This window comes from Etheostoma cragini, chromosome 16 (genome assembly GCF_013103735.1).
Source record: "Etheostoma cragini isolate CJK2018 chromosome 16, CSU_Ecrag_1.0, whole genome shotgun sequence".
Taxonomy (NCBI): domain Eukaryota; kingdom Metazoa; phylum Chordata; class Actinopteri; order Perciformes; family Percidae; genus Etheostoma; species Etheostoma cragini.
In genome coordinates, this window is record NC_048422.1 from 22,703,961 (window position 1) to 22,729,597 (window position 25,637).

General features: G+C 39.9%; 2 protein-coding genes across 7 annotated transcripts in view; one reads left to right on the plus strand and one right to left on the minus strand.

Annotated features, from left to right (window-relative positions):
- The first annotated feature begins 1,508 nt into the window (after positions 1 to 1,508).
- On the plus strand, positions 1,509 to 6,411 carry kmt5aa (lysine methyltransferase 5Aa). The gene is made up of 7 exons (XM_034896172.1): positions 1,509 to 1,762; positions 3,551 to 3,695; positions 3,903 to 4,188; positions 4,312 to 4,399; positions 4,806 to 4,865; positions 5,865 to 6,055; positions 6,181 to 6,411. The coding sequence occupies exons 1-7, from the start codon at positions 1,754 to 1,756 to the stop codon at positions 6,389 to 6,391; spliced, it is 990 nt and encodes a 329-aa protein (XP_034752063.1). The 5' UTR covers positions 1,509 to 1,753; the 3' UTR covers positions 6,392 to 6,411.
- Positions 6,412 to 13,297: 6,886 nt separating this feature from the next.
- rilpl1 (Rab interacting lysosomal protein-like 1) overlaps positions 13,298 to 25,637 on the minus strand; it is a 14,200-nt gene continuing 1,860 nt past the window's right edge. Inside the window, exons 2-10 of one of the 6 annotated variants that reach the window (XM_034896142.1) lie at positions 21,560 to 21,707; positions 20,425 to 20,543; positions 20,086 to 20,331; positions 18,074 to 18,244; positions 17,210 to 17,260; positions 16,960 to 17,114; positions 16,387 to 16,491; positions 15,855 to 15,942; positions 13,298 to 14,194 (exon numbers count right to left, since the gene is read on the minus strand). In XM_034896142.1, the coding sequence (XP_034752033.1) occupies positions 14,189 to 14,194; positions 15,855 to 15,942; positions 16,387 to 16,491; positions 16,960 to 17,114; positions 17,210 to 17,260; positions 18,074 to 18,244; positions 20,086 to 20,331; positions 20,425 to 20,543; positions 21,560 to 21,707 (1,089 nt within the window). In that variant the 3' untranslated portion in view covers positions 13,298 to 14,188. Of the gene's footprint in view, positions 14,195 to 15,848; positions 15,943 to 16,386; positions 16,492 to 16,959; positions 17,115 to 17,209; positions 17,261 to 18,073; positions 18,245 to 20,085; positions 20,332 to 20,424; positions 20,544 to 21,559; positions 21,708 to 25,637 lie in introns of those variants that run through there. The other 5 variants (XM_034896141.1, XM_034896143.1, XM_034896145.1 and 2 more) reach the window with 5 other exon arrangements.

Below are 25,637 nucleotides of genomic sequence, written 5' to 3' on the forward strand. Positions count from 1 at the left end.
ATTGTTGCATTGACAATGTAATGAGTCCACAGTCTCTGTCATGTGTAATTTTATTGACACACACACACCAAAGTTGGTACAGCTTCAGCTTTAGAACAAGCCCACATGTTTGGTATGGGCTAAATAAAAAGAGTCATCTGAGACAGTGGAAATCAGTTTTTCCTCCTCGCTTTAAAATGTTACATAGTTGTTTGTTTTTCTCCAATATTTTCAGCTAGGTTACTTATTGTAGAAATTGGGGATATTCTGTCCAATGTCAACCTAAAATTTCTTAAGATATGGGACATATTAGGAGAGAGCTGTCAACCTGGGAACTGCTAGTATAAATAAGATTACATTGTATTTTGTTCTGTACTGTATTTATTATGTTTCGATCTGCCAGGATTTCAGTTTTCCAACCTTGGTCTTTGGCCTTGAAGTCCTTCCTGCCTGTGGCCATCGAGTGTCTGACACACACACACACACACACACACACACACACACACACACACACACACACACACACACACACAGACACACACACACACACACAGACACACACACACACACACGCACACTTAGAGGTTAAAACTGGAAAATGTTATCTGTTTTGTGCAATAACACCGGCCTGAAATGTGTGTAATACTCAACTGCCACTATTATTATTATTACTTTACACCAATGCAACTCCTTAATTATGTTAATTATGTAAATACTGTATCATAACATTCCTTTAACTACATAAATACCGTACATACCCACACTCCTTATATTTCTTTATTTAAATTTCTGCTCTGATATTTCTACTATTTGTGCAACTGAAACACAGAGTTTCCCTTCGGGGATCAATAAGGTATTTCTGATTCTGATTCTGAGTCATTGGCCTCACTTGGTCTTGGCTCTATGGACTCTATTTCTGAATCTGAATCCACTTGTGATCATTTATTTGATTAATAATATACAGTTAAAATAACTTTAGTTGCATAGCACCTTCAAAAATAACAGTTTACAAGGTGCTTTAACAGGACAAACAAAAGAACAAACAAATCAATACTCATACAAATCATTGTAATCGTGTAAATATATTGTATGTATGTATATTTTTCCAAGTATTTCATTTATATTTATATTCTGTGCTTTGTGACTGATTTCGCTGCTGTAACACAGGAATTTCCCATTTTTCTTGGGATCAATAAACATCTATCTATCTATCTATCTATCTATCTATCTATCTATCTATCTATCTAAACAGAAGATGGGGAAGCTTTAGAAAAAAGACAGTGAAATAAATAAAATGGGAGTTGACAGCTGATCAAAAATACAATAAAAAGACAAGATTGACATAGGTAATGCGCACTTTTTCTGTGAACTGACAGTTTTTTTGTTTTATTGTCATGTCCATTTGTTTGTCGCTAGTTTTGCGTTTAAAAAAAAGGGGAAAACATGAATACATATATTTCCTAATAAGGGAAACGACACTTCCGCGGTCGGCCTGCAGGGGGCGCCGTTGTCTCGTCTCCGTCTACGTCATTTACACGAAGAAAAATGGCGGAGAGGAGCTGTGGAGGCTGCATCGGTTGAGCTGCTGGCAGTTTAAACAACAACAGAGGGGCACACAGTCGCCCTGGACCGGGGCCGGAGTGTACGGAGGGCCCTGCCGTGCGAGCAGGCCGAGGATAACCTCTGAACCGGCGGACACTGCACTTCACTGTCCTCGAACCGAGCCGTGCCGAGCCGAGCCGAGCCGAGCGGAGCCACAAAAAACAACTCGGACATGAACGGGGTAAGTTTGCTCGTTATATGACCACCGTGCCAAAGTATGGTAAAGAAAAGCTGTATTAAGTGGATTACTAACGCTACTTTCTTGGAGAATTGGATTCAAGCGTTTACATTTAAATTAATATTGTGTAACTGTGTAACCATAGCTACAAATGGGACCTTTTTTGATGCTTTGCTAGCATTAGCTTCACGTTGCATGTGCCTGCTAGCTAGCCGAGGACGTAAACATGATTTGACATTAGAGGACATTACGGAAACACATACGTGTTTTCTTTAGGTGTTTTTGTAGTTGTGAAAGCAGCCGTTGTTAATTTGAGTGGCTATGAGCAGGATATAATCAGCCGAGAGGCCTGTGACTATTTAAAGGGATTGATGGGAGAGTGGATGTGGGTGTGGAGCCAGCATGGTCCCCTCCTCGCGGCCCCACCCACATCAGGGGGGGCGGTCCGGTTACTCAAGTCAGACCCCCCCCAGAAAAACGCCATTATGTTTAATAGTTGTTGCAAGTTCCAGCAGTTTCGTCGTATACAATCGCATAAATATTCAAAATATTCCATCACATTTTTTAAAGAAAAGGTGCCGCATAATCAAGGATTTTTGCCCGCAACAATAACAAAAAACAAAAAACCCAAGTACCTCAAAACTTGTTGGAGATACTTGTATTTTTCTCGGCTTTTATTATGTTACTTTATATTTGTACTTCACTAGATTTGTCTGATGGCTTTAGCTCCTTCCAGTAAAAAAACACGTATCTCCAGATATGCAGAGGTGGCAGTAGCTCAGTCCATAGGGAGTTGGGTTGGGAACCGGAGGGTCGCTGGTTCAAGTCCCCGTGTGGACCAAAAAGTTGGGAGTGTGGATTGGTGGCCGGAGAGATGCCACTCACCTCCTGGCCACTGCCAGGTGCTGTTGAGCAAGGCACCGTACACCCCCAACCGCTTAGGGTGCTGGTTCAGCTGGCAGCTCACTCACTCTGACATCTCTCCATTAGTGTGTGTGTGTGTGTGTGTGTGTGTAGTTCAGGACTGTGTGTTATAAAACTAACAAAGTTTGGACACAGAGTGTAAATTGTAATTTCCCCATTAGGTATCAATAAACAGATTAAAGTTAAAAATTAACATAAACTTAAATTATGTTGAATGTTTGATCAACTGAACGATAAAGTGTCCTTTGTGTTGAGGCAATTCTTCTCCTTCTTAAGCTAAATAAAGTGTGTAAAAAGCCTGGTGGATCAGCTGGAAAATGCATCTTCTGTTTACATAACGAACCAATAAGGTCTAACAAACGTGTTGAATTCCCTAAACTTCCTCAAAACATTTTCTTAAAGTGGACAATTTCCTGATTAATTTGTGTGTGATTTAGAGCCAATGTAGTTGAATAATAGATCAATAGAAATGTGATGGTTGACTCTTTTGCTTCAAGCAGTTTCTTAAAGTGAGAATATGTGGATCTTCATAGTAAAGTGAATATCTCTGGGGTTTAATTTGTTTTATCTGTTGTTTTTTGTAAGAAGTCCATACCGTTCACTTGTATTAACTGTAAATCAGACCGCTCTTTGAAGATTGGTCTGTAAATTGTAAATTTTTTTTTTAATTATACCTTTTGTTTTATCAGCTTGGGCACTTTCCCCTATTTGAATTATGTGTTTTTCTGGATTCACAATGTTCTGTTGTACTTGATTCACTTAATGGAAAACTGGAGCTGCACCAACTTTGGTGTGAGTTTGCGTCATGACATGAAATACACAAGGCAGGAACTATGGACTAATTACATTTTCTCTCTGCATCCACAGGAGATTGTATGCAATAGCCATTCAGTCACTGTCTTAAGCTGCACAAACTGCATATCACCAGTTCTCGATGAAATCAAGCTGACACAGCAGGGAAGGTGCTCTCCAATATGCTTCCAGCAAATTAATGCTCAGAGGCCGGGAGAGGGTAAGTGTCTCTGCTGCAGCTCCACAGCTCCAGCTGAGGACAGTAGTTTTATTGTCTTTCACTCCACAGGAGAGCAAAGAAACCTATTTATTTTAGTATTTCAGTAGATTATGTAACCATAAACTGTGAGAAGAAGTAGAAACACAAGATTTCACTGAACCACTTGGATAATATCCTTTGTTTTTTGTCTTCAATCTTTCCTCCCAGGCAGGAGAACAAACCCCATCAGCACTACGGCAAAACACTCCAAGACTCGCTTCCCCGAGATGGAGAGCAGCTACAGCCAGCGTTCACCCTGCTGGTCAGATGAACAGCACTCGCCTCCGCAGCTCCACTGCGCTCAGAACTGCCTTCGCCCCCCCACCGAACTCCCCCTGCGCGACAGCCTGTCTCACGCTCCGCTCCTCGCCAACAACAACGGCGGCTCTCTTCACAGCCGCCAGAGGAGGGCCGTCCGCCTCAAACCCAAAGGAAAGAAATCCACACTAAGACCGTAAGCACATATTGGTTATCCAGACCTTTTGAAAGGAGGGAATCTTGTCAGACAACGTGGTGACGTGATCATTATTTATTCGTGTAGTTGTAATAGTTTGTTGTTGCACTCTTTCCACTAAAGTGCAGGCAGAAAAAACTCCCAAAACCGGAAAGTTACCGACTACTATCCAATAAGAAGAAGCTCAAGAAAAAGTAAAACAGAGATTGAGGTAAAATGAAATCACTTGTTATACTACATGTCTATGTATGTATTTTAGTATTTATTCATTTTATTTTTTTAAACCCGATGCTCATATTGTTTTTGCAATATTTTATATTAATTGTTTTGAGCTTTCCGTCTGTGTTTGTAAAATGTGCTATAGAAATAAGTGTGTGTGTGTGTGTGTGTGTGTGTGTGTGTGTGTGTGTGTGTGTGTGTGTGTGTGTGTGTGTGTGTGTGTGTGTGTGTGTGTGTGTGTGTGTGTGTGTGTGTGTGTGTGTGTGTGTGTGTGTGTGTGTGTGTGTGTGTGTGTGTGTGTGTGTGTGTGTGTGTGTGTGTGTGTGTGTGTGTGTGTGTGTGTGTGTGTGTGTGTGTGTGTGTCAGAAACGCTATTTCATGTCTCTTTTTGTTCCCAGTGTGAAGAAAAGAAGCTCATAGATGATCTCATCACTAAAGGAATAGAAGAAGGAATGGAGGTACACATGCGCCCTCCAAACACGCCTAAAAAATATCTATGTCTTTGCTCAGGCTTATTGTACTAAAATAAAAGGTAATTAATCCCTTTTATACAAGGCTTTGGACTCATAGTGACAGTTGCATTTTCACACTGTGCGCCCACTTAAAAATGACAAATTAAATTAGAAAAAAAATGTAACTTGCCGGAGTATTTGAGGAACATTTAAGTCAAGAGAAAAATCCAAGCGAACCAAATTCATCACTGCAAATCACGTGAGAGGAGCGTTCACTCTGCTTATTGGTCAGAAGTGTCTGGGGCGGGAGAAAAAAAATACAGGAAGAAGGTCTTTGGTTGAAGTTAGTCACCTTTCGGATGTTTATTTGAATAAAAGTGTTAAAGTATATTGATATTTTCTCTACTTAAATATCAAAAGTAATTTATTAAATGTACTTAATTTCTAAAAGTAAGGAAAAAGGTTGATTATGAGCATAGTTGCTCCACAACGGATCAAGGCCAGACCGAACTTCCCCACCTCAAATGTTGTGGGCGGGGCTAAATCCAGCTGGCGTCCAGGCTAGAGTAACGGAGATGCTAAGGGGAAATGTAGGGACGTAAAAGTATACATTTCGAATGCTCCAGAGGTCAACTCAACCAAACTAAACAAGGCAGGTGTGAAGACATCTCATCAAAGGTTGAAAATAAACACAGAAACGACCCTATGCTGAATTACACATGTTCTAGTGACCGTGTACGGAAGAGGATTAGGACCCCTGGTGGAAAATGTGTGTGAGTTCTGACTTTAGACTCAGTATTCTCCGAATTCTGACTGTTTTAAATTCTGAGATTAAAGTCAGTATTCGGAATTTATTCTCAGAATTCTGAGAAAAATTAAAAAAAAAGTCAGATTTGTGAGTATAAAGTCAAAACTCACATACATTTTTCACCAGTGGCCCTAAATCTACTTCCATAACCGTGAAGTTGTGTTTCACGATGGAAAACCTTGCCCTCTGTTTTGAAGGTGCGGCACATAGAAGGAAAGGGAAGAGCGGTGTTCGCCACGCGGTGTTTCCAGAAAGGCGAGTACGTGGTGGAGTACCACGGAGACCTGCTGCAGATCACCGACGCCAAAAAGAGGGAGGCCGAATACGCTCAGAACCCTGCCACCGGCTGCTACATGTACTACTTCCAGCACCTCTGCAAAACCTACTGGTAGGAGTCATAAATCCACACATGTTAACGTTTTAGCAATCCCAACGTACTGCTAGGCAACATACTAGGTGTGTGGACATCTTGGAGTCTAAAGACCAATTGTGTGTTTGGGTATTCTTTGACAGCGTGGACGCAACAAAAGAGTCTGGTCGGATGGGAAGGTTGATAAATCACAGTAAAAACGGAAACTGCCAAACCAAACTCCACGACATCAACGGCGTCCCTCACCTCATCCTCGTGGCCTCTCGCGACATCGACGGGGGCGAGGAGCTGCTCTACGACTACGGGGACCGCAGCAAAGCCTCCATCGCAGCTCACCCCTGGCTCAAATACTGATCCTCGAGGAGGAGGAAGAAGAAGAAGAAGAAGAAAAACAAAACAAGGGAAACGTCTCAGAGCAACACACGTGTTCCTCATTCGCTAGTGTACAAAATGCCTTAGAAACAGAATGTGTACCTTTTTTTTTTTTTTTTTTTTGTTTTTGTTCCGGTTTGGAGGAAGTAGGATGAGGGAAATGTGTTTTGGGTGAGGGGGGGTTGTTGGGGTACTTTGATTAATTTCTATCCGCCTCGTCAGAGGACATATGTACTTTTATTTATGTGTATATGAAACATTCTGGTTGTTTTGCAGCACATTTCTTTTGTACATTTTGTATTCCCTGTAGATCAGTGCTTCTACCAGCATGCAGGTAGTAGTTAATGCTCTGCATTTTTATACGTTTTTCTTAATTAGTAGTAGTTAAAAACAAAAACTTAGCAATACTTTTAAGGCCCCGGGGCCCTTTAACTTCGATCAGCAAGATCAACGAGATGCAAACAAACAATGTGTTCTGTCCACGTGGAAATTGACTTCAACCATCAGAACTCACACAACCCACCGTGGATTAGTGGAAGTTAATGGTTTACCAGACTCACGGTTCAGTTGGCATTTTTGGGTCTTAATTACAAAGAAGACGTGTTGTGACACTGGATCAAAGTATTCGTGTTGTACAGACTTTAAGGATTAGGTAGAAATACAGAAAATAGTCTGTAGTTTTTCCTCTTTTTTTTTCATGCTTTATTTTTAACCTATATTGTATTTTTTAATACTTAACATGCGCAACACACTTGAATTATCATGTAGTGGAGTTTGTTGCAAATACCTACAGTGTATTCTGCTGTGTCTCTAAATACAAATATACCGGTATAAGGCAGTTTCTTAGGTAAATATTTAATAATATAAATACTCAAATAATTAAAAGACTGCTTCGATTCCTCCCTGACCGGCTGACATGATTATCTAGTCGCCGTACTTTAAATTTCACTTTTAATCGCAGTTCTTTACGGTCCATATACCACAGCACTATGTACATATATTTATTGGCTTTCTGTTGCAAAATCAAGGGTGCTTTAAAGGAAAAGGTTTGACATTTTGGGATTTATTTATTTTTTTCCACATTCTTGCAAAGAGTAAAGTAATTTTTTAAAGACAAAAGTAAAACTTCTCTGATTCCAGCTTGTTAAATGTGAATATTTACTAGTTTCTTCTCTCCTCTGTGATAGAAAACTGAATATCTTTGAGCTGTGGACAAAACAAGACATATAAGGACGTCGTCTCGGGCCTTTTGGGAAAGACTGATCCACATTTTTTCACCAGTTTGACATTTTATACACCAAACAATCGGGAAAATAATCGTTAGTTGCAGCCCTAAAGCGCACAAGTTTAAGCATCAGGCCGCGTACGTAGGCTACTGCTAAAGCTCCGCATGGAGCCTTCGCTCTAGTAGGAAAAGAGGAAAAATATAAAGTTAGGTGCACAAATCCAAGCTTAAATAACACAATAAATGAAAACTGTGGCCACTTCTATAAACATATGTAAAGTTTAATCATAAAGCTATGACCAAATAATTTGATTTGGAAGAAAAAATGGTCCATCTTTGTCTTAATGAACATTTGTGCATCCAATCAAATAAGAAGCAGCTCAGTCAGGTGTGTCTTAGGTAAGAGCCCAATGCTAGCGGTCTCCCCCGTTTTCAGTCTTTATGCTAAGCTAAGCTAATAAGGGGTGTGGCTCCTCTCCTCTAACACTCTGCAAGAAAGGGAAGATGTGCGTATATCCCAAAAAGTCAAGCTCTTCCTTTTGAACACTAAGGACAAGAACAAAGACAGCACCAGGTTAAAGCATCTGCTGGGAATTTGGCCAACATTTCTTGTTTTATGCACGCACACCACCAGCCTCTCCAACACGTGCACCAGTGGCACTCCTTCTGTATATTTAAGAGTTTTGCAGGTTTTCTACACAGCTGTTCCTTTCGCTCGCTAAATATCGTTCATATTCTTCCATGGGACATTTGTATTAACAGCTGAACTGCCAAAAGGTCATTTTTTACTTTATTTTCAGTAGCCTTTTTGAAATGTTTTTTTTTCATCAATTGTAGCCAGGAAGTCAAATATAACCCAAAATAATTCTCCTTTTTATATTGTCTTGATTTGTGTTTGATTTACACAAGAGAAAATGACTAAAATTACCAAATTGTTGTTATTCTTTTAGCTAATTAGTTACAAGTACATTCAGTATTTTAGTTTTTAAAGAAAAGTCACACTTTTGTGCATTAAGATGCTTATTTTTCCCGATCTAAATCACAATGGCAACGAAAATATCACATTTAGAACGCAGTTTTTTAAATAATAAACATTACTTTGGTCAAGTTGCTTAATTAAATTCATGTACTGCAGAAAAACGAGCACATGCAGTTGTGAATTTGAACATTGGACAGGTAACAAGTGACTTTGTCACCGGATAGTGTTCGAATCAGAATAATAAATCTGTTTTAAAGCATTACGTGTGGTGATATTCAACATTTTTGTAGCTGTCAACAAGTTTTGTGAAAACACCAAAACCATGGAAATCTTTAAAAAGTCAGTGATTTGTGGGGCCAGGTACCAAAACGTTACACATTTTCTATTTTTAAATTAACACTATTTTGTTTTATTTTATATAAAATTTAAGTTCTGCAGATTTCTATTCTGGATCAGCTTGAAAACTGTTAAATAACAAAAATAAGAAATCTGCAGATTCCACCTGGTTCAGTTAATGACATTTCAGAGCTTTATACCACAGTTTAACAGCACTTTCTCTGTAATGTTACATTGTATTATTGATCTTAAATAACAAGAAGTTTTTATTTAATGGGTTGGGTATTTTTGGGGCTTTGACTTAGAGGAACAGTTAGACATTTTGGGGAATTACGCCTACTTGTTGTGAGTCCGATATGACAGCGGTGTCGATCTTCTCATCTAACGCTGCAGGAAAGCGAAGATGGGAGTTTCCCAAAATGTCCAAGTATTTCTTTAAGCCCTTATTTAAACTTATTTTAAAGTAATGCACCAAATATAATACATCGCCCTCAATACATCTCTTTGGCTGTTTTAGTTTGAACAGATTTTCCATAAAAGTCTTCACAAATCACGAAAGATCTTAAAAGTTTCCAAAATATTCAGTATATTATTGAATGATTGCTTTATTGCCCATTTTAATGATATTCAAATACCACGAAGAAAGCCCCATCTGTGTTATAGAAGTGCTGTGTAGTGTATATGTGCGATAAAGTAGAAGACATTAACATTTTGACCTTCCTAACAGTAGCATCGTGTCACACCTGTGAGCCTTTTCCTTACACACACATAACATTTCTGAATTATTGCTTCATTGTTTTTACTGTAAATGTAGAACTAATGGAGCCTGTCGGCCATTTTGGGACGTGGTAGATCTTTGCTGTTGTAGCGTTGAATGAATCTTAATGCTGGGGTGCAGACATCGAGGAATAAAGATGTCATATGCAAGTAACGAGTTGCCGTCTGTTTGTTGTTTTTCTGTGATATGACATTTTTACAAGTTTAAAATGTTTTTCTTAATGAGTACACGCCGGGGGTTCCCTCTAGTCAAGAGAGAGAGAAAGAGAATGATAACTTCACTATAACGTTAAAACACCCACAGAAAGGTCTGCTCAGCCCACCTCACACATTCCAAATAGCAGCCAACAGGCCGGGTTTATACATCATCATCATCATCATCATCATCATCATCATCATCATCATCACTGCAGCCGGGGCGGAGCCTGAAATTGTCAATATTTGGGGGCTCAGACCAAACCAAGGATTAAAAGCAGATGCATCAGGGAATATGGGCCAATGACCAGAAATGTGAAATACATGAATTGAACTGAATTAGCAGGTTTTCAGTTTGAGGTGAATATATCTGAATATATATATATGAATATATATATATATATATATGAATATAGGTCTTACAAATGATTGATAAGCAGAAAGATGTTTTCATGTTATTGAATGCTGCATGTGGGAAGCACCCGGATTAAACCCAACATATCTCTGATGTGGTCCTGACAGCTGGAAGGTCAGAGGGCAGTGGAGGAGATGCTAGCTCGGATGTGAGGCAGGTCCGCAGCTCTGTACTTAAATTAGTATTTTTTTGGTGTTGAATCCGCGTTTATATTCACTGAACGTGGGAGAAAGACTCGGGCACTCTGAGAAAACCCTTACACAGTAGACACACTACATGTCACCTACACAAGCTCACCCTGTCTACATCTTGATGTGATTTATTTTATTTTCACAACAAAAACATTAAGACATTAAGTATTAGATGTTTGTGGTGGAAGACTTCTGCGAGGAACTCTGTTTCTGCGGCATTGCTAAAACGAGGCGTGGTGACCTGGTAATTTTTATGCAGCAGGTTTTCTTAACTTTTATCTCGAAGGTTTACTGAACTCAAGGAATTGGATGGTTTTTGAAAGCGTTGATATTTGATGGATCTTTTTCCCAGCCTTGGCCTTCCTCCCATTGAGTGATTTAGCCTGAGTGGAGTTCTTGGCCGGGCCTCTGGCCTTTTTTACAATCCAAAGTAATCCACAAAAGCAGGTGAGTTTGTCACAAAATAGCAGCAAGAAAGCACTTTACAATGAAGAAGACTGTCACTATGGACATTTTGAAAGATATGTTGGAAGAACAAAGGAGGTTTTACACTGATATGCTCCATAGACAAGAATCAAGCTTCCTCTCTTTCACAAAAACAGTGCTGGATTCTGTAAACACAAGAACTGATGGGATCAGTAAAGATGTGCAGGAGGTGAAGACCAGCCTTCAGTTCTCACAAGCTCAAATGGATGATCTTAGGGCAATGGATGAAGAAGGTGGATTCATATGAATCTCAACTGCAGCAGCTTTCTTCACTGTGCACTAACTCTGAAGTGAATGATCTTGCCTTTAGAAATTGATTCTTAAGATATCTGAATAATCTGCAGATGGTGCTAGAACGCAGATCATGGTTACTACTGATTTTACAGTTCAACGTGGTAAACACATCCATCCCAGTGACACTGTTTCACGTTATCGGCCACAGCCAGAGAGGCAGATACAGACTTAAAACCACAGGTAACCGCTGCTTTAACATTTCCAACAGTGTTTATCTTCTCCTTTGCCGCGCCTGTGATACTTCTTTCAGGTTTACTAAGATTGCTGTTAGAGAAATGCCGATCGTAAAATTGTTGTGTCATGATTGAGTGATTCGAGCCAGTTTCCAGATCTAGGCAGCAGTCAACAGAGTCCCCCTGAAGCAGCATCTAGGAACACATCCCATAGTGGGTCCAAGAAAACTGCAGATACAAGATCGGCAAATGGCCCGGACCTTTGCTCGAGATTGATCCAAATAAATGGGTCTTCAATCTTTGTATTTCATAATGAACAGGTTTCTGTTTGTCTAACCCTAGAGGACACTGGCACAGACGTTGGGCCACCTCGTAACTCACCTAGAGTCGATAGTGTACCTGCCCATGTGCTTCCTGTTGATTGAGGGCCAGTGGGTGCCATGTCAGGAAAGTGCGTCCTATAATAAGACTCAACTCAACTAAAAAGTAACACTATATTAACCGTGAATCACTTTTTATATTAACCTTACAATATAACTTTTTGCTGTTCTTTAGTTTCTCTTGAAGCCGACTGCTTATTCACACTTCTACAAACTTCTTTGTGTGGCGTCCCCCCCCCCTCTTCAAGCTCAGTAGGAGACTGCGCACTAACGCTCAGCCATCACCGGAAAAGACCTTCTAATATCCTTCACTGGTCTCCGTCCAGAGCAACAGGATCTGTTGGTCCATTCCTTTAACTGTCTATGAGATACATGTGCAGGTTTCCAGCCTGAGCTGCAGGACCAAATCAAATCGCTGTCAGATTGGGCTGGTTTTACCCAGTCTAGGCTACGTCTACATCAGAGGAAGACACTGTACTACTATATGCAAAGCCGATTTTTTATTATTGAGACACGACACATGTTTGAATAAAAGTCATCTCATTTAATAAAGCATTGATGCATTCATTAAATCTTTTAAATATCCACTTTAATCAGGGAAACGCACAGGGGAAGGGGATCAACACGGACTTACATAATGAGCTGCAGAACCGGAGTGTTTGGACACGTTGACCAGATTTCCCTTTTCATGTTGATATGTAGTGCCTTTGACCTCTAGATATAATCTAGAGTAAGATACTGTCTCATTATCACCCGGGGAACAATGTAAAACAGGGAAGCTGCTCCGATACCCATGATAGTGTCCCTGTCATTTTACCTTCATTGAGGGTGGAAGACGTCTCTGTGTTAAGTGTGAAGGTAAGCTGTCATGAAGCAGAAGCAGCAACCACAGATTAGCATTTTTAACAATAAAAATAGAAACCACAGTTCAGCTTTATCAACTTTCAATGACTATCAACTGTCATTTCTAACATCTCAGCCGACTCCTGAGCACAATCTGAGGAATATTTCATTATTACTTTCTATGTGACTTCATGATTTTACATATTGTCTTTTTACTTTACTACAACATAGTTTTGACACTGTGTTTATATTTGTGTGTATCTGTGTTTACCTTGCAAATGATGCATGGACACAAAAGTCAAGTGTAAGTGTGCAGTAAACTTCAAAAAGCCACCAGACTCTTTTGATAAAAACACTTATTTTCCCTAACAGAATATAAGAGTTGCTGCTGCCTTGATCGGTTAGTTAGTTCGTCTTATTGTGTGACTTTGGTGATTCCGAACTAACCCTTTAAAACACAAAAGTCACACAATAACCCAGACTAACTAACAGATGGAGTGTGATTTTTTGGGTAACTCAAAATTTAGTCAAATTTAGTCAAATTTTGAGTTACTATTACTTCAAAATGTAAATAAAAGCATTTGTAACATTTTCATGTACACATCTTTTTAAAATTGTGAGATTATGCAACATTTTGTACACAAAGCCCCAAACTCTTTAGATTTAGATTTAGAGTTGCATAGTTTGAATTAGCTGACAGTGCTGGTGATGGACCTCAGAGCTGCTCATATGAACAAGAAAAATAAAATTCAAATAAATTAATGGGACACATTGCTTTAGTTTTTAAGAAAACTGCAGTAATTGTGCGTTTTCTGTATCCTACGCTGCTCGTAATATATGCTAAAACCCGAAATTTTCATGGAATAGCAAACACTACTACATTGGGAGTTGTGTGATTTTTAGATGGAACTTTGCAGCACACTTTGATGCTCAGAGATTTCATCTGCGTCGTCATTTTCACCAACTCAACATATCATTCAACCACTTTCTACTTTCAGTCCTACAACTTGACTTTACCCTCTCTGCAGATCACGTAAAGCGCGTGCGATTCCGTCAAACCCTTCAGGCACCAACACGTTTTCTAGCCTTTTTTAAGTCTTAGTACATGCCATCGCTCATTGAGATACACAGTTTGTATATTATATAGTATTCTCGGGGGATTAAATACACTTCTATTCAAGCTGGAGCCTCATTCTAGGTGGATCTCTCTTGTCTGTCTCACCTCAAGCCCAAGATATGTTCAGGTGCAGTGTGAGTCACCGGTCGGGGTTTTGGTGTGCGATCGAACACTTCAGGATCCGGGACCTCGAGTGATGGACGTGGAGAGTTGAGAGTTTTTGGAGTTTTTTTCCAGCCCGGCGGCTCTACAAGTGCTGTAACGCCTCCTGGGCTTCTTCTGTGTACACGTCCTCCTTCCCCGTCCACGAGCTGGAGTCAAACGGCTCACTCCGGTGCAAGTTACGCTGCTTGTCACGAGAGAAGAAACTAAACCTAAGAGACGAGAGGACGGAGAGGAGACACCGGCTTTAACGTGATGTCCAGGGAGGAAGTGTGCTTCAGTAACATGTATGGAGTGTGTGCAGACATTTCTAAAGCAGTGTTGGTGTAACTTATGCCTCTTGTGTGTTACTTTAAATACACATATTTTAATTATGAGTTTGAATTTTGTCAGTTATTTTATTCTTCATATTTATTAGGTTTCTAGGTTACAGTTTCTAAGGGAATGTTGCAGCTTTCACCCTCGTGTTGTCTTCCCGTTGACCTGCAACTTCGTGGGTTGAAATTTTGACGTTTTGTTGTTCTTTTTCTACACTTTTCTCAATGTTTTTGTCAATTTAATTGATATTCTTTTGTCACTTTTTTAAAAATTATGTTTTAGTAAATTTTTTTACTATTTCTTTGTCACTTCTTTCAGTGTTTTGGGGTGTATTTTTGTCACTTTTTCAAATTTTTTGGGTCACTTTTTCAGCGTTAAAAAAAATAATGTTTGTGTTGCTTTTTTTTCAAAATTTTTTCAGCGTTTTTTTCGGATATAGAAAGTTTTTGTAAACCGGTCAAATTTGACCCGAGGACATCCCAAGGGTTAAAGCTCGTCACTGGGGGAACAAGTCAGACCCTCAGTGGAGTGTGTGATGGTGATGAACAAGGATAATACCCCGTGAATATTAATATCTATCTCAAGAGACAGTAACTACACCCAGAATGATAATCTGTGAGTAAATATTAGGGCTGCAACTAAGGATTTATTTCATTGTTGATTATTTTCTGGATTAGTTGTTTTGGTGTATATATATAAAATGTCGGAAAAGGCTGGAAAATGTGGATCAGTGTTTCCCAAAAGCACAAGATGATGTCCTCCAATGTCTTGTTTTGTCCACAACTCAAAGAAATTAAGTATACTGTCACAGAGGAGAGAGAGAACTAGAAGATATTCACATTTAAGAAGCTGGAATCAGAGAATTTTTACTCAAACCAATAAATTATTCACCAACTACTCTGATAATTGATCAAATAGTCACTAATAGTTTAGTCTTTGCAGCTCTATAAGTATCCATCTGTATCTTTGTGTGATTTATTTGTAATGAAATCTGTCAGTAATTAGTTGTTGAACTTGGCTTTAACACAAATCGTCCACTAGTGCTTTCTTTGATAAGTCTTCTTTGATTAGTATTTTATTTTACACTGAATAATTTTGCTTGTATCCCTCAGATCCCTTGTGCTTGTTAGCAAAAAATCAATGTTGAATAGAAAACAATTTTAAAAAGCAAAGTAAAGTAGAATAAATCATTATGAGTTAACAGTCTGTTATAAGTCGTTTTAACCACCAAGTAATGCAAAAGAGCTAAAAGCGCTTTAGTTTAGAAGTTAAAACGGGATTATTTCTATGGGTTTAGAGGTGCAGACATGTTGTTATTGTGGTCAATGAGGGGAAGAGACGACATGTGACGACAACAGACGACATGTAAATTCTGACTGGCTGATTTTTATTTTCCACAATCATTCTTTTGGACAATAACAACAAGACAGCCCCACAATCAGCCAATCAGAATACTATAAAGGTGGGGGGGGGGAAGCTGGCACATGCAAAGGGAGGGAGGCTGTTAGCTGAGAGAGCGACAGACTCTGAAGTCAATCAAACATAGAGTCATACAAGCGACATGAGACGTCTGATTGGCTGTAAAGTAGGGTCATCTGGGATCAAACCAGCCGCCACCATCGGCATAATGGCGGTGAAGATCCTGTTACACAAAGGTGAAGACACACAAACAGGAAGAGACATATAGAGAAGAGGGCGGAGGGGAGACAAACGTGGGGTGGGGGGGAGACAGGGACCACGTCAACCTTGGTTCCAAACCTCATGTAAAGTTCCTATTGAAGCGATAGAAATCACGCTTTAGTGCTTTCCCTTCATTACTATTTCTTTTCTTTTTTTGCTGTTTTGCATCACGGTGAACTTGTGTTGCTGTGTAATTTATCGAAAGTTTAATCGCGATTATGATTTCAGCTACTAACGATCATGGAAACTATTATTTTGCACATTATGTTTTGTAAGTAAACTCTTATTTTGTCCTTTGTTCTGCATGACAAAAGAATGCTCAAAGGGTACAAGTATTAAAGTGCTTATGTTATCCTTTTTGGCTTTTCCCCTTTCCTTTATTGTGTTATATAAGAGGAAAACTTACAGGCGTTTGATTCCTGACTCCGGCTGTGTAGAAGAGCGGGAGCGAGTCCTTAGTTCAGGGGAAGGAGACGGGGAAGGAGTAACAATCTCATCTTCTGTCTCATCACTGCAAAACAACAACATGGCCGTAAGTATGCTATTATGAGACTTTAGTTGCATCCCATGGCCCTTAAATTGCATCCCCTTGCCTCCCTTCCTCGCGTCTCTCCTGTGCCTCCTCGGTGGGAGGGACTCAGATCACGGGAGAAGAGAGACAACGAGCAAATGTGTTTTAGAGAGATGAAACGTCCTGTCCTCTGAAGCGTCACATGGATTTGTCAGCCGTATGGCCGGAGTTAGCCTCTCCTTTACCTGCACGTTTTCAGGGGTGGCTCCCCGTGTTTCCTCGGCTAGAGCTCATCGCTGATGCCTCCTCGATGATCGCTACTCGGGCTTCGGAGCAGAAATAAGAGCTTTGAGACGGCCTTCACCGAGGAGGGACAGTTGAAGACAGAGGTGTCGATGAGCTATCAATTAAGGGACATGGGATGTACCTACTATCTCGTCAGATTGCCATCTGTGTCCCTGTGAGTACCTTTTGTAGTAGGCCAGCTCCTCCTGCAGCAGGAAGACTTTGGCTTTGAGCTCGTTCCTCTCGTGGAGGACGTCCCTCAGCTCCTGCAGGGTGAACCGGGGTCGGTTGGGGTCCTTTGGGTCCAAGCCTCCTGTCTCCTCCTCGCACATCGCCTCCTGCCGACAGACAAATGCATCATCAAGGGGAAACAAAACCAGAGAAGACGAAAGGAAGGAAGGAAGGAGCGTAGGCGGGAAGGAAGTGAGGATACCTTTGTAAAATATTGGAACACAGCAGGCATGTCCTCATCGCACATCGCCTCCTGGTGGCAAACGGTGAACTCTAAGTCAGACATCGGGCCTTGTTCCAATACATTTGTTCGCCCTTCCCTCCTCCCTTTAAGTTCAGACCCTTTTTTTTTTTTTAACTCAGCACACCCGAGACATTCACTGTCACTGTTAAACAATCAAGAACACATGCGGCTGCCAGAAGCCACTCATGCACTGAGCAAAGAAACTACAAACCACTAACTTATTAAAATATATTATAAGTTCACCTGGAATCACATTTAGCTTTGGATCCAAACTGAAAATCTGCAGAATTGTTAATCATTTTTTTAATATTTATTTTGTATGTAATCTAATGCAATGTAATGTAATGGTTAAACGTAATATACCCTCCTCACCCTGTGTATCTAGCACTCCCTGGCAATCGGTCCCAAAACCTCCCAGTAATAGTAGTGGTAATCAACTACCATCTAGTCAGTGTTTCAGGATCATGGTGCATTAAAAGGACAACTTCAAGTGCTGTTAGAAGTCGAGCTTTCGAAGTGATCTATATTTAGAAAGGTCATCGGTGCAGTCGTTCAGAAAAGTCTCACCCAGTTAGCAGAAGGGCGTCAAATCCTACTGACACTGTTAGTTCTTAACAACCATGCCAAGCTGTTTCTACACTTTTCACAGGTCATTCAGATGTTAGTCTACTAGCTTTGGGGTATTCTTTTTCTAGTTTTTCCACAGTCAATGGTGCTTTCTAGTGTTACGGTTGTTGCTCTGGGACTGGGAGTGCAGGTTTGGAGTTAGAGAGTCGGGACAATCACACCACTCTGGTTTGCTAGCGAGCACTTCTGCATTACCCAAAGCAACACGGCCTCGTCCTCGGCCTCCTCATTCCCATCCTCGTGTCCCTCTGGGCTGAGGGACCCAGGCAGGGAGGGGTCAAACCCACCCAACATCAGCTCAGAGGGGTCAGGTCTGTCTGACCAGCTCTCACCCCCCACCACCACCACTGTAGGAGCTTTACCATGCTGGCGGAGTAAAAGACACTTTGTTATCTGTTTATGTGGCAACTCTAGTTCTTATATCTTTTGGTCAGACTTTTAATTAAGCACCTGCAATTTAGAGAAAGATAAATAGCTTTAGTGGACAATTATTGGTTAACATATTGCACATGAAGGTCATTTGCCCTCTTTTAAATGAGAACATTTGAAACATAAGACTGTCTACATATACATATATACACATACATATACATATACATATATACATATATACACATACATATACATATATATATATATATATATATATATATATATATATATATATATATATATATATATATATATATATATATATATATATATATATATATATATATATATATATATATATATATATATATATATATATATATATATATATATCTCTCTTATAATTTAAGGACTTCTGACTTCAAGTAATAGTTCAACAATTTTGGAAACACGCTTATTTGCTTTCTTGTTGAGAGTAGGATTGATACCACAAACCGTTAGCTTAGTTTATCTTAGCATAAAGACTGGAAACAGGGGGAAACGGTTAGCCTGGCTAAAATTTAGAGAGCACTTCAGAAGCTCACTAATTAACTGTTATATGTAGTTTCTTGTCGTCATGGTTTGATGGGGGGGGGGGGTTAGGTGCTGGAACAAGGCAGGTCTCTTTTACCTCTGGACAGAGCCAGGCAAGCTGTTTCAGCCTGTTTCCAGTCATTATGCTAAGCTAAGCTAACAATCTCCTGGCTGTAGTTTTTTAATGAAAGGACAGACATGAGAGTGGTATTAGTCTTACTCTCAGCAAGACAGCAAACACGCACATTCCCAAAATGTATTTTTTAGGAGTTTTTTCGGCAGTGTTTTTTAGATAAGATACAGTGAAGAAAGATTGAGAGAGAAAGAAGATGACAATGCCAACAGACCAGATTTTAACCCACAGGATGCCATTAAAGTCTACAAGTAAACGCAACGATAGAATCTATCAAAACACATTTGTCTGGGGTTTAAAGCACATTTCAATATTAAATTATGACTAGGGATGTAACGATTACCGATAAAATTGTGAACCCTGATAAAAATGTTGACGATAACAATTACAGTTTTCATTTAAAATATCATTATTATCACGAGGGATTACCACGGTTTCATCAGCTTCATCCGAGTCTCCTGAAGTGGCAGCGCAGGCGGACTGCGTAGCCTCCAACGTGCGTTCTTTGAAGTAGGAGGAGACGACAGGACATTTATCAACCCTCTAAGAGGACCAAGTCTGAAGCATGGGCGTGTTTTGGTTATTATAAGAATGCCGCAGGACAGCTGATTGGACATAGTGATCCAGTCTGCACAACGTGCAGGAACAAAGGTGGCTGCTACAAGTACTTACTTTTCAATATTTATGGTCACAGGTTAATATAATTTATATTATGCTACCGACTTTTGCTTTATTACTCTAATTACACATTTATTTAATTTTAACGTCACTTACCCCGCAATATTGTTTCTTGTATCATGGCAACCGCACTTTAACATACCTTTATTTGAAGCCATTTTGCTTACTTTCAGTCTACCTTATAATCATTGTCTATTGTTTTGCGTGTATTTCTTGTGTGTTTACTTGTTTGTGTGTTTTTTTGGTTTTTTTGCTGTTATTGAAGAAAATGCCCCGTTGCGGGATGAATAAAGTCTAATCTAATCTAACCTAACTGAACACCGAACAGCGTGATGATTTTGTCCGCTATAACCGTGAGGTAACATTCATTTTCATACCGTTACATCCCAAACTCAGACTACAGCCTCAGAGCTACATCTGAGGCTTTTACTGGTTTCTTGTGCTGTGTTACCTCTGCAGGTGAGGCGGGTAGAGGTGGGGGTTCCTCAGGGTTCTGGGCAGGCAGGCTTCCCTGAAGGCGTTCCCTTAAGCGTGCAACTTCCTGCCGAAGGGCGGTGACTTCCTGCCCCCGCGCCTGAGCCCCGGCCTCCAGTTCCACCTTCTGTTCAATCAGAGCTTTCCCTTGAGCCTCCACAACGGAGATTTTATGGCGCAGGTCGTGGTTGATTTTCATGAGGCGAGACTGCTGCTGCTGGAGCTGCAGGAACACCGAGAGTTGTGGGTAAATTATAAAAATCTATTTAGAGTATGAGAGCCAGCGCTTGTCTGAGTGGTGAGTTTGTCGCCTTACTGCTTCTATGTCCTCGTTTTTCAGCGTGAGCTCGCGATCCTTGGCCCGGATCTCGTCTCTCTGCTTGTCCACCACTTCTTTAAGCTTCTTCATCACCTGCCTCTCTCTCTCCGTCATACCTGGTGACCACAGAGAGCAGACAGTGAGCGAGGAGACTGTACATACAGACAAAAACCAGCAGGCAAAATTAGATTCATCCAATCCAACTTTATTAGTTAAGCACTTTAAAAACTACCAAAGTGCTGTACAGAAAAATACAAAAATACAAAAAGAAACATTATAACCAGAGTAAAAAACCTGCACAGTTAAACTAAATAATTAAATGCAGTAAATGAAGTCGACATCTTACTAAATCATCATACATCTGCTTAGTTTTAGGCACACTCAGGAGCAGCTGATCATCTGACCTGAGAGAGCGTGTCGGTACGTAAGGACGAATAAGCTCAGCCAGCTCAGCTAAAGGCTTTAAAAGCAAATAAAAGAATTTAATAATGGATCAAAACGGAGCGAAAGTAGATTCATGTCCCAAAGAGTTGCTGCAACTGTCGATTATTTTCATGGTCGATGAGTTGTTTGGTCTATAAAATGTCATTGGATGGTGATAAATATGGATCAGTGTTTCCCAAAGATGACGTCCTCAAATGTCTTGTTTTTTTAGTTTACTGTCACAGAGGACAGAAGAAACTAGAAGATATTCCCATTTAACCAGCTGGAAGTTTTTGACTTTTTCCATAACAAATGACTCAAACTAACTGATTATATAAAGAGGTCAGTTGTTAGTTGACAAACTTATAAAGTATTATTTGCAATATTTACATGTTTTTATAGGGAGAGAAAAGTCATTAAGTTGTGCAGCGGGAACCCTGTGTGTGTGTGTGTGTGTGTGTGTGTGTGTGTGTGTGTGTGTGTGTGTGTGTGTGTGTGTGTGTGTGTGGCAGGTGTGCTTGAACACTAAGGCTGGTCTGTCCACAGTGTCTCAGAGTGACTGTGTCCACTGTGTGAAACCACAAAAAGAGCAGATGCAGAGACAAGACTGGCTCACGGTCAGAAACAAGAGAAGGCCTCCTTTGTGTGTGTGTGTGTGTGTGTGTGTGTGTGTGTGTGTGTGTGCGTGCGTGTGTGTGTGTGTGGTCACCCTCATGCCGCTGCAGGTCCTCCTCACTCATGGGGTCTTTGTTGGACATGTTGGTGAGGAGGGACTTGTTCTCCTCCTGCAGCTGAGCGATCTGGGTGAGCAGGTCCTGAGCTTCTCCTCTCCACACGTCCTCCACCAGCTCCAGCTCCTGTTCTCAGACAACAAAAACACAGATGCAATATTATACATTAACCATTATTATGATAACAATAATAACTGCCATTTCTTGAGCGCCTTTCACAAAACCAAAGGACACTGGACCTTTTGAATTGTTGTGTCGTATGATTTTTGGTAGAAAAAAATCTAATATAATAACATAAAGAGGGACAGTACAGCGGTGTCGGAAATAGATTTAATAAACAACAGATTTGTAACTGAAAAAAACATTTAAATGTTGCTGAGAAAAGGAGACAAAAACTGTAAAAAAAATAAAAAAAGACAAAAAGACAAAACCATGGAAAAAGATGGTAGAAAGAAGGAAGGAAGGAAAGAAAGACGGCGGGCAAAAATAGGACATAAATAGTATCAAAAACTTCAGAAACAGTGACATAACATCGAGAAAAAAAGCGAATTGAGGAATGTGGCCGGGTTGTTTCAGCGGTAGAGCGGGCGCGCATATCCTGAGAGTGTTACAACTTGACACAGAGGTCCAGGGTTTGAGTCCGACCTGGGACAGTTTCATGCATGTCTTCCCCCCCTCTCTCCCCTTTCTCACCTAACTGTCCTGTCAAAAATTTAAAGGTGGAAAAGCCCAGAAAATAATCTTGAAAGATAGGAAGGAAGGCAAGAATAGGTCCAGAGAAGGCGACACAAATGTCACATTTTTGGAAGAAAAAAAGAGTCACATAAAGAGGAACATTGTTCTGGACAACAGCCTTGTAACTATTAAATATTTAGTTAAATATCTTAGTACCCCTGCAGTCCTCCAAAGGACCCATAAAGGTACACGTACCCCACTTTGAGAAACCCTGGTCTACAGTTTAAATAAAGAATCCGCAGGTTAAATGATAATTGCAGCGGTACTATATTTATCATTTTACATCAATTAACTGTTATTTATTCTTCTATATCTTGTGTTTTTAGCTCCTTTTGAGACAAATTAAACCTTTAAATATTGACTCAATAAGTACACAGGAGTACAACTGATACTCCTTTCCCCAACCAAGACTACTGTGTTTCAGAGATTAGCAGCATAGAGCTCAGCTGTAGGGCGGCTGAGGCTCACTGGTAGAGGGGTTGCATACATTTACCATATTATTTAAGTAGTTGCACATTTTGTTTTTCCCATCCTGTATATAGTTAAATGTTTGTTCTTATATTTTCATTCTTATATTTTATTCCTTTTATTATTATTATTATTTCATGTATACTGTATGTATGTATATTTTTTCCTAGTATCTCATTTATATTCATATTCTGTGTTGTGTGACTAATGTACGTGTGCTGCTGTAACACCGTAATTTCCCATTTTTGGGATCCATAAATATCTATATATCTATCTATCTATCTATCTATCTATCTTGCCTGCCAATTGGAAGGTTGGTGGTTCAATCCCTGGCCCTGCAGTCCCATGTCGAAGCGTCCTTGGGCAAGACACTGAACTGTGTGAATGTGTGTGAATGGTGAATGGTTCCTGTACTGTGTAAAAGCACTTTGAGTAGACGTTAAGACTAGAACAGCGCGGTATAAAATACACATTTACATTAGATGTGATGTTTCCGTGTGACACTCACGTCAGCTGACTCTGACCTCTCGGTCACGGCAGAATCAGCTGTCCCATACCAAACTTTATCACTTTATCACACTCATGAGACAGTTAATCAGTGACCGGTGACTGCGTTCCCTGGGGCTCGCCTGCATGTCAACTCTCTCACAGCCCCGAGCTCTGGTCCGGATTTAAAACCACCGCCGTGTTCCTGCAGCGCGTCTGTGATACTCCATAGGGAGTTTAACCCGTCGAAAAAAAAAAAAAAATCAACACTTTTGTTGACGCTTTTTATCAATGTTTTTAACTTTTTGTCACTTTTTTTACGTTTTTTAGTAATTTTACAGTTATTTTTTTTACTTTATGGGCAATAAACCTCATTTATAGGAAATTATACCTAATGTTTGAGCTAGAAAAGCAAAAATTAGGAATTATTTAGTCTAAAAATTAAAGGAATGGATGTTGATGATAATCACAGACTGGAATATGTCAACTTTTACTCAATACTATTTTTTGAAATGCTTTAAAATGGAATAAGACACTCTAAAATTAATGAAAGTAGAGATTTGTAATTGCCAAAGAGCGTTGAGTGGAATCAATCATGTTATTCCGGGTAGTAAAAAAAAGAACATTGATATAGGACAACAGGTCAATTTGACCCGAGGACAACATGAGGACAACATGAGGACAACATGAGGGTTAAAGTGATCTCATCAGCTACTTAAGTACAACTTTATGTACTTAATCGAGTACTCCCATTTCCATGCTACCTTTTACTTGTACTGCACTACGTCTTGGGGGGAAATATGGTTTAGGGACGCAACTAACGATTACTTTCATAGTCATTTAATCTGTCTGACTAATGGAGAACTTGTTTGGTTTATAAAATGTCAGAAAATTGTGATAAATGTGGATCATTGTTTCCCAAAAGCCAAAGATGACGTCCTCAAATGTCTCGTTTTTGTCCACAACTCAAAGATATTCAGTTTAATGTCACAGAGGAGAGAAGAAACTAGAAGATATGCACATTTAAGGAGCTGCAATATAAAGGATTCTTTACCTTTTTCATGAAATAATCGCTCAAAACCGATGAATCTATTATTAAAATAGTTGTCTATTATTTTAACCGTTGACAACTAATCGATTAATCTTTGCAGTTCAAATATGATTGTTTTTACTACTCACTACGTTGTTCTGACAGCTAGTTACGTTTGAGATTAACATTTTAAATACATACAAATACTTGATGTTTCTAAAGTAAAAGACCCAGATAAAAACTGAACCAGGGTTTTGGGGCTCCATGTCACGTTTCAGAGGTCTAGGAGTGGTTTTCAGATCCATTGAAGACAGACTCCGGAGTCACGTTACCAGGGAAGATATGCTGCTGACTAACTGGAAACAATCACACATCTGACCGATATATATCTGGAGCGTGATGAGTGTCCTGCTGAGTCAGCGACAACTTCCCCCGTCGGCTGTCACCACGAGCACAACAAACAAACAGCAGCTATCTGACCGGGGGAGTTACATCAACAAGTAACTACGGCCATTCCTCAGAAATACCAAACATTTCAGGGTTTCAGCTTCTCAAATGTGTCCGTTTTCTGCGTTTTCTTGTCTCAAATGACGTTTAAACGTCTGGTCGGACCCAACGAGACATCTGAAGATGTCACCTTGAGGTCAACTTTGAGGACTTTACTCACTATTTTGTCACGTTTTACAAACCAAAACAATGAATGGATTAATCAATATAAAATACAACAACCAGTAGTTAAAGATGAGCTCCATCTTAACCAACTACAACGCAACCTAAACATGAATGCATGAGTAACAGTAATCTAATGTTATACTACTGCTTTTATGTAAGATGTCACTTCGAGGTCCGGGTAACTTTGACGACTTTTCTCACTATTTTGTCACGTTTTACAAACCAAAACAATGAATGGATTCATCAATAAAACAGCCAGTAGTTAAAAGTTAAAGATGAGCTCCAGCTTCACCAACTACAACGCAACCTAAACATTAATGCATGAGTGACAATAATCTAATGTTATACTACTGGTTTTATACTATTATTTAACATTGTTTAAAAAAAAAGATAAATAAGAGCATGTTCATTTGCACACAGGCAAGAAAACCTTAAAGGGGTGGTTCAGATTTTTGTACATAAGACCTTATTTTAAAGTTAGCCTGTGTGTTTTCTGACAGTTTCCAACACTTTGGTGGAAGTACTGGTCCAGTACTCTGCATCTGCAGACTACTGGACCAGTACTCTGTAGTTGCAGAGTACTGGTCCAGTACTCTGCATCTGCAGACTACTGGACCAGTACTCTGCATCTGCAGACTACTGGACCAGTACTCTGTAGTTGCGGA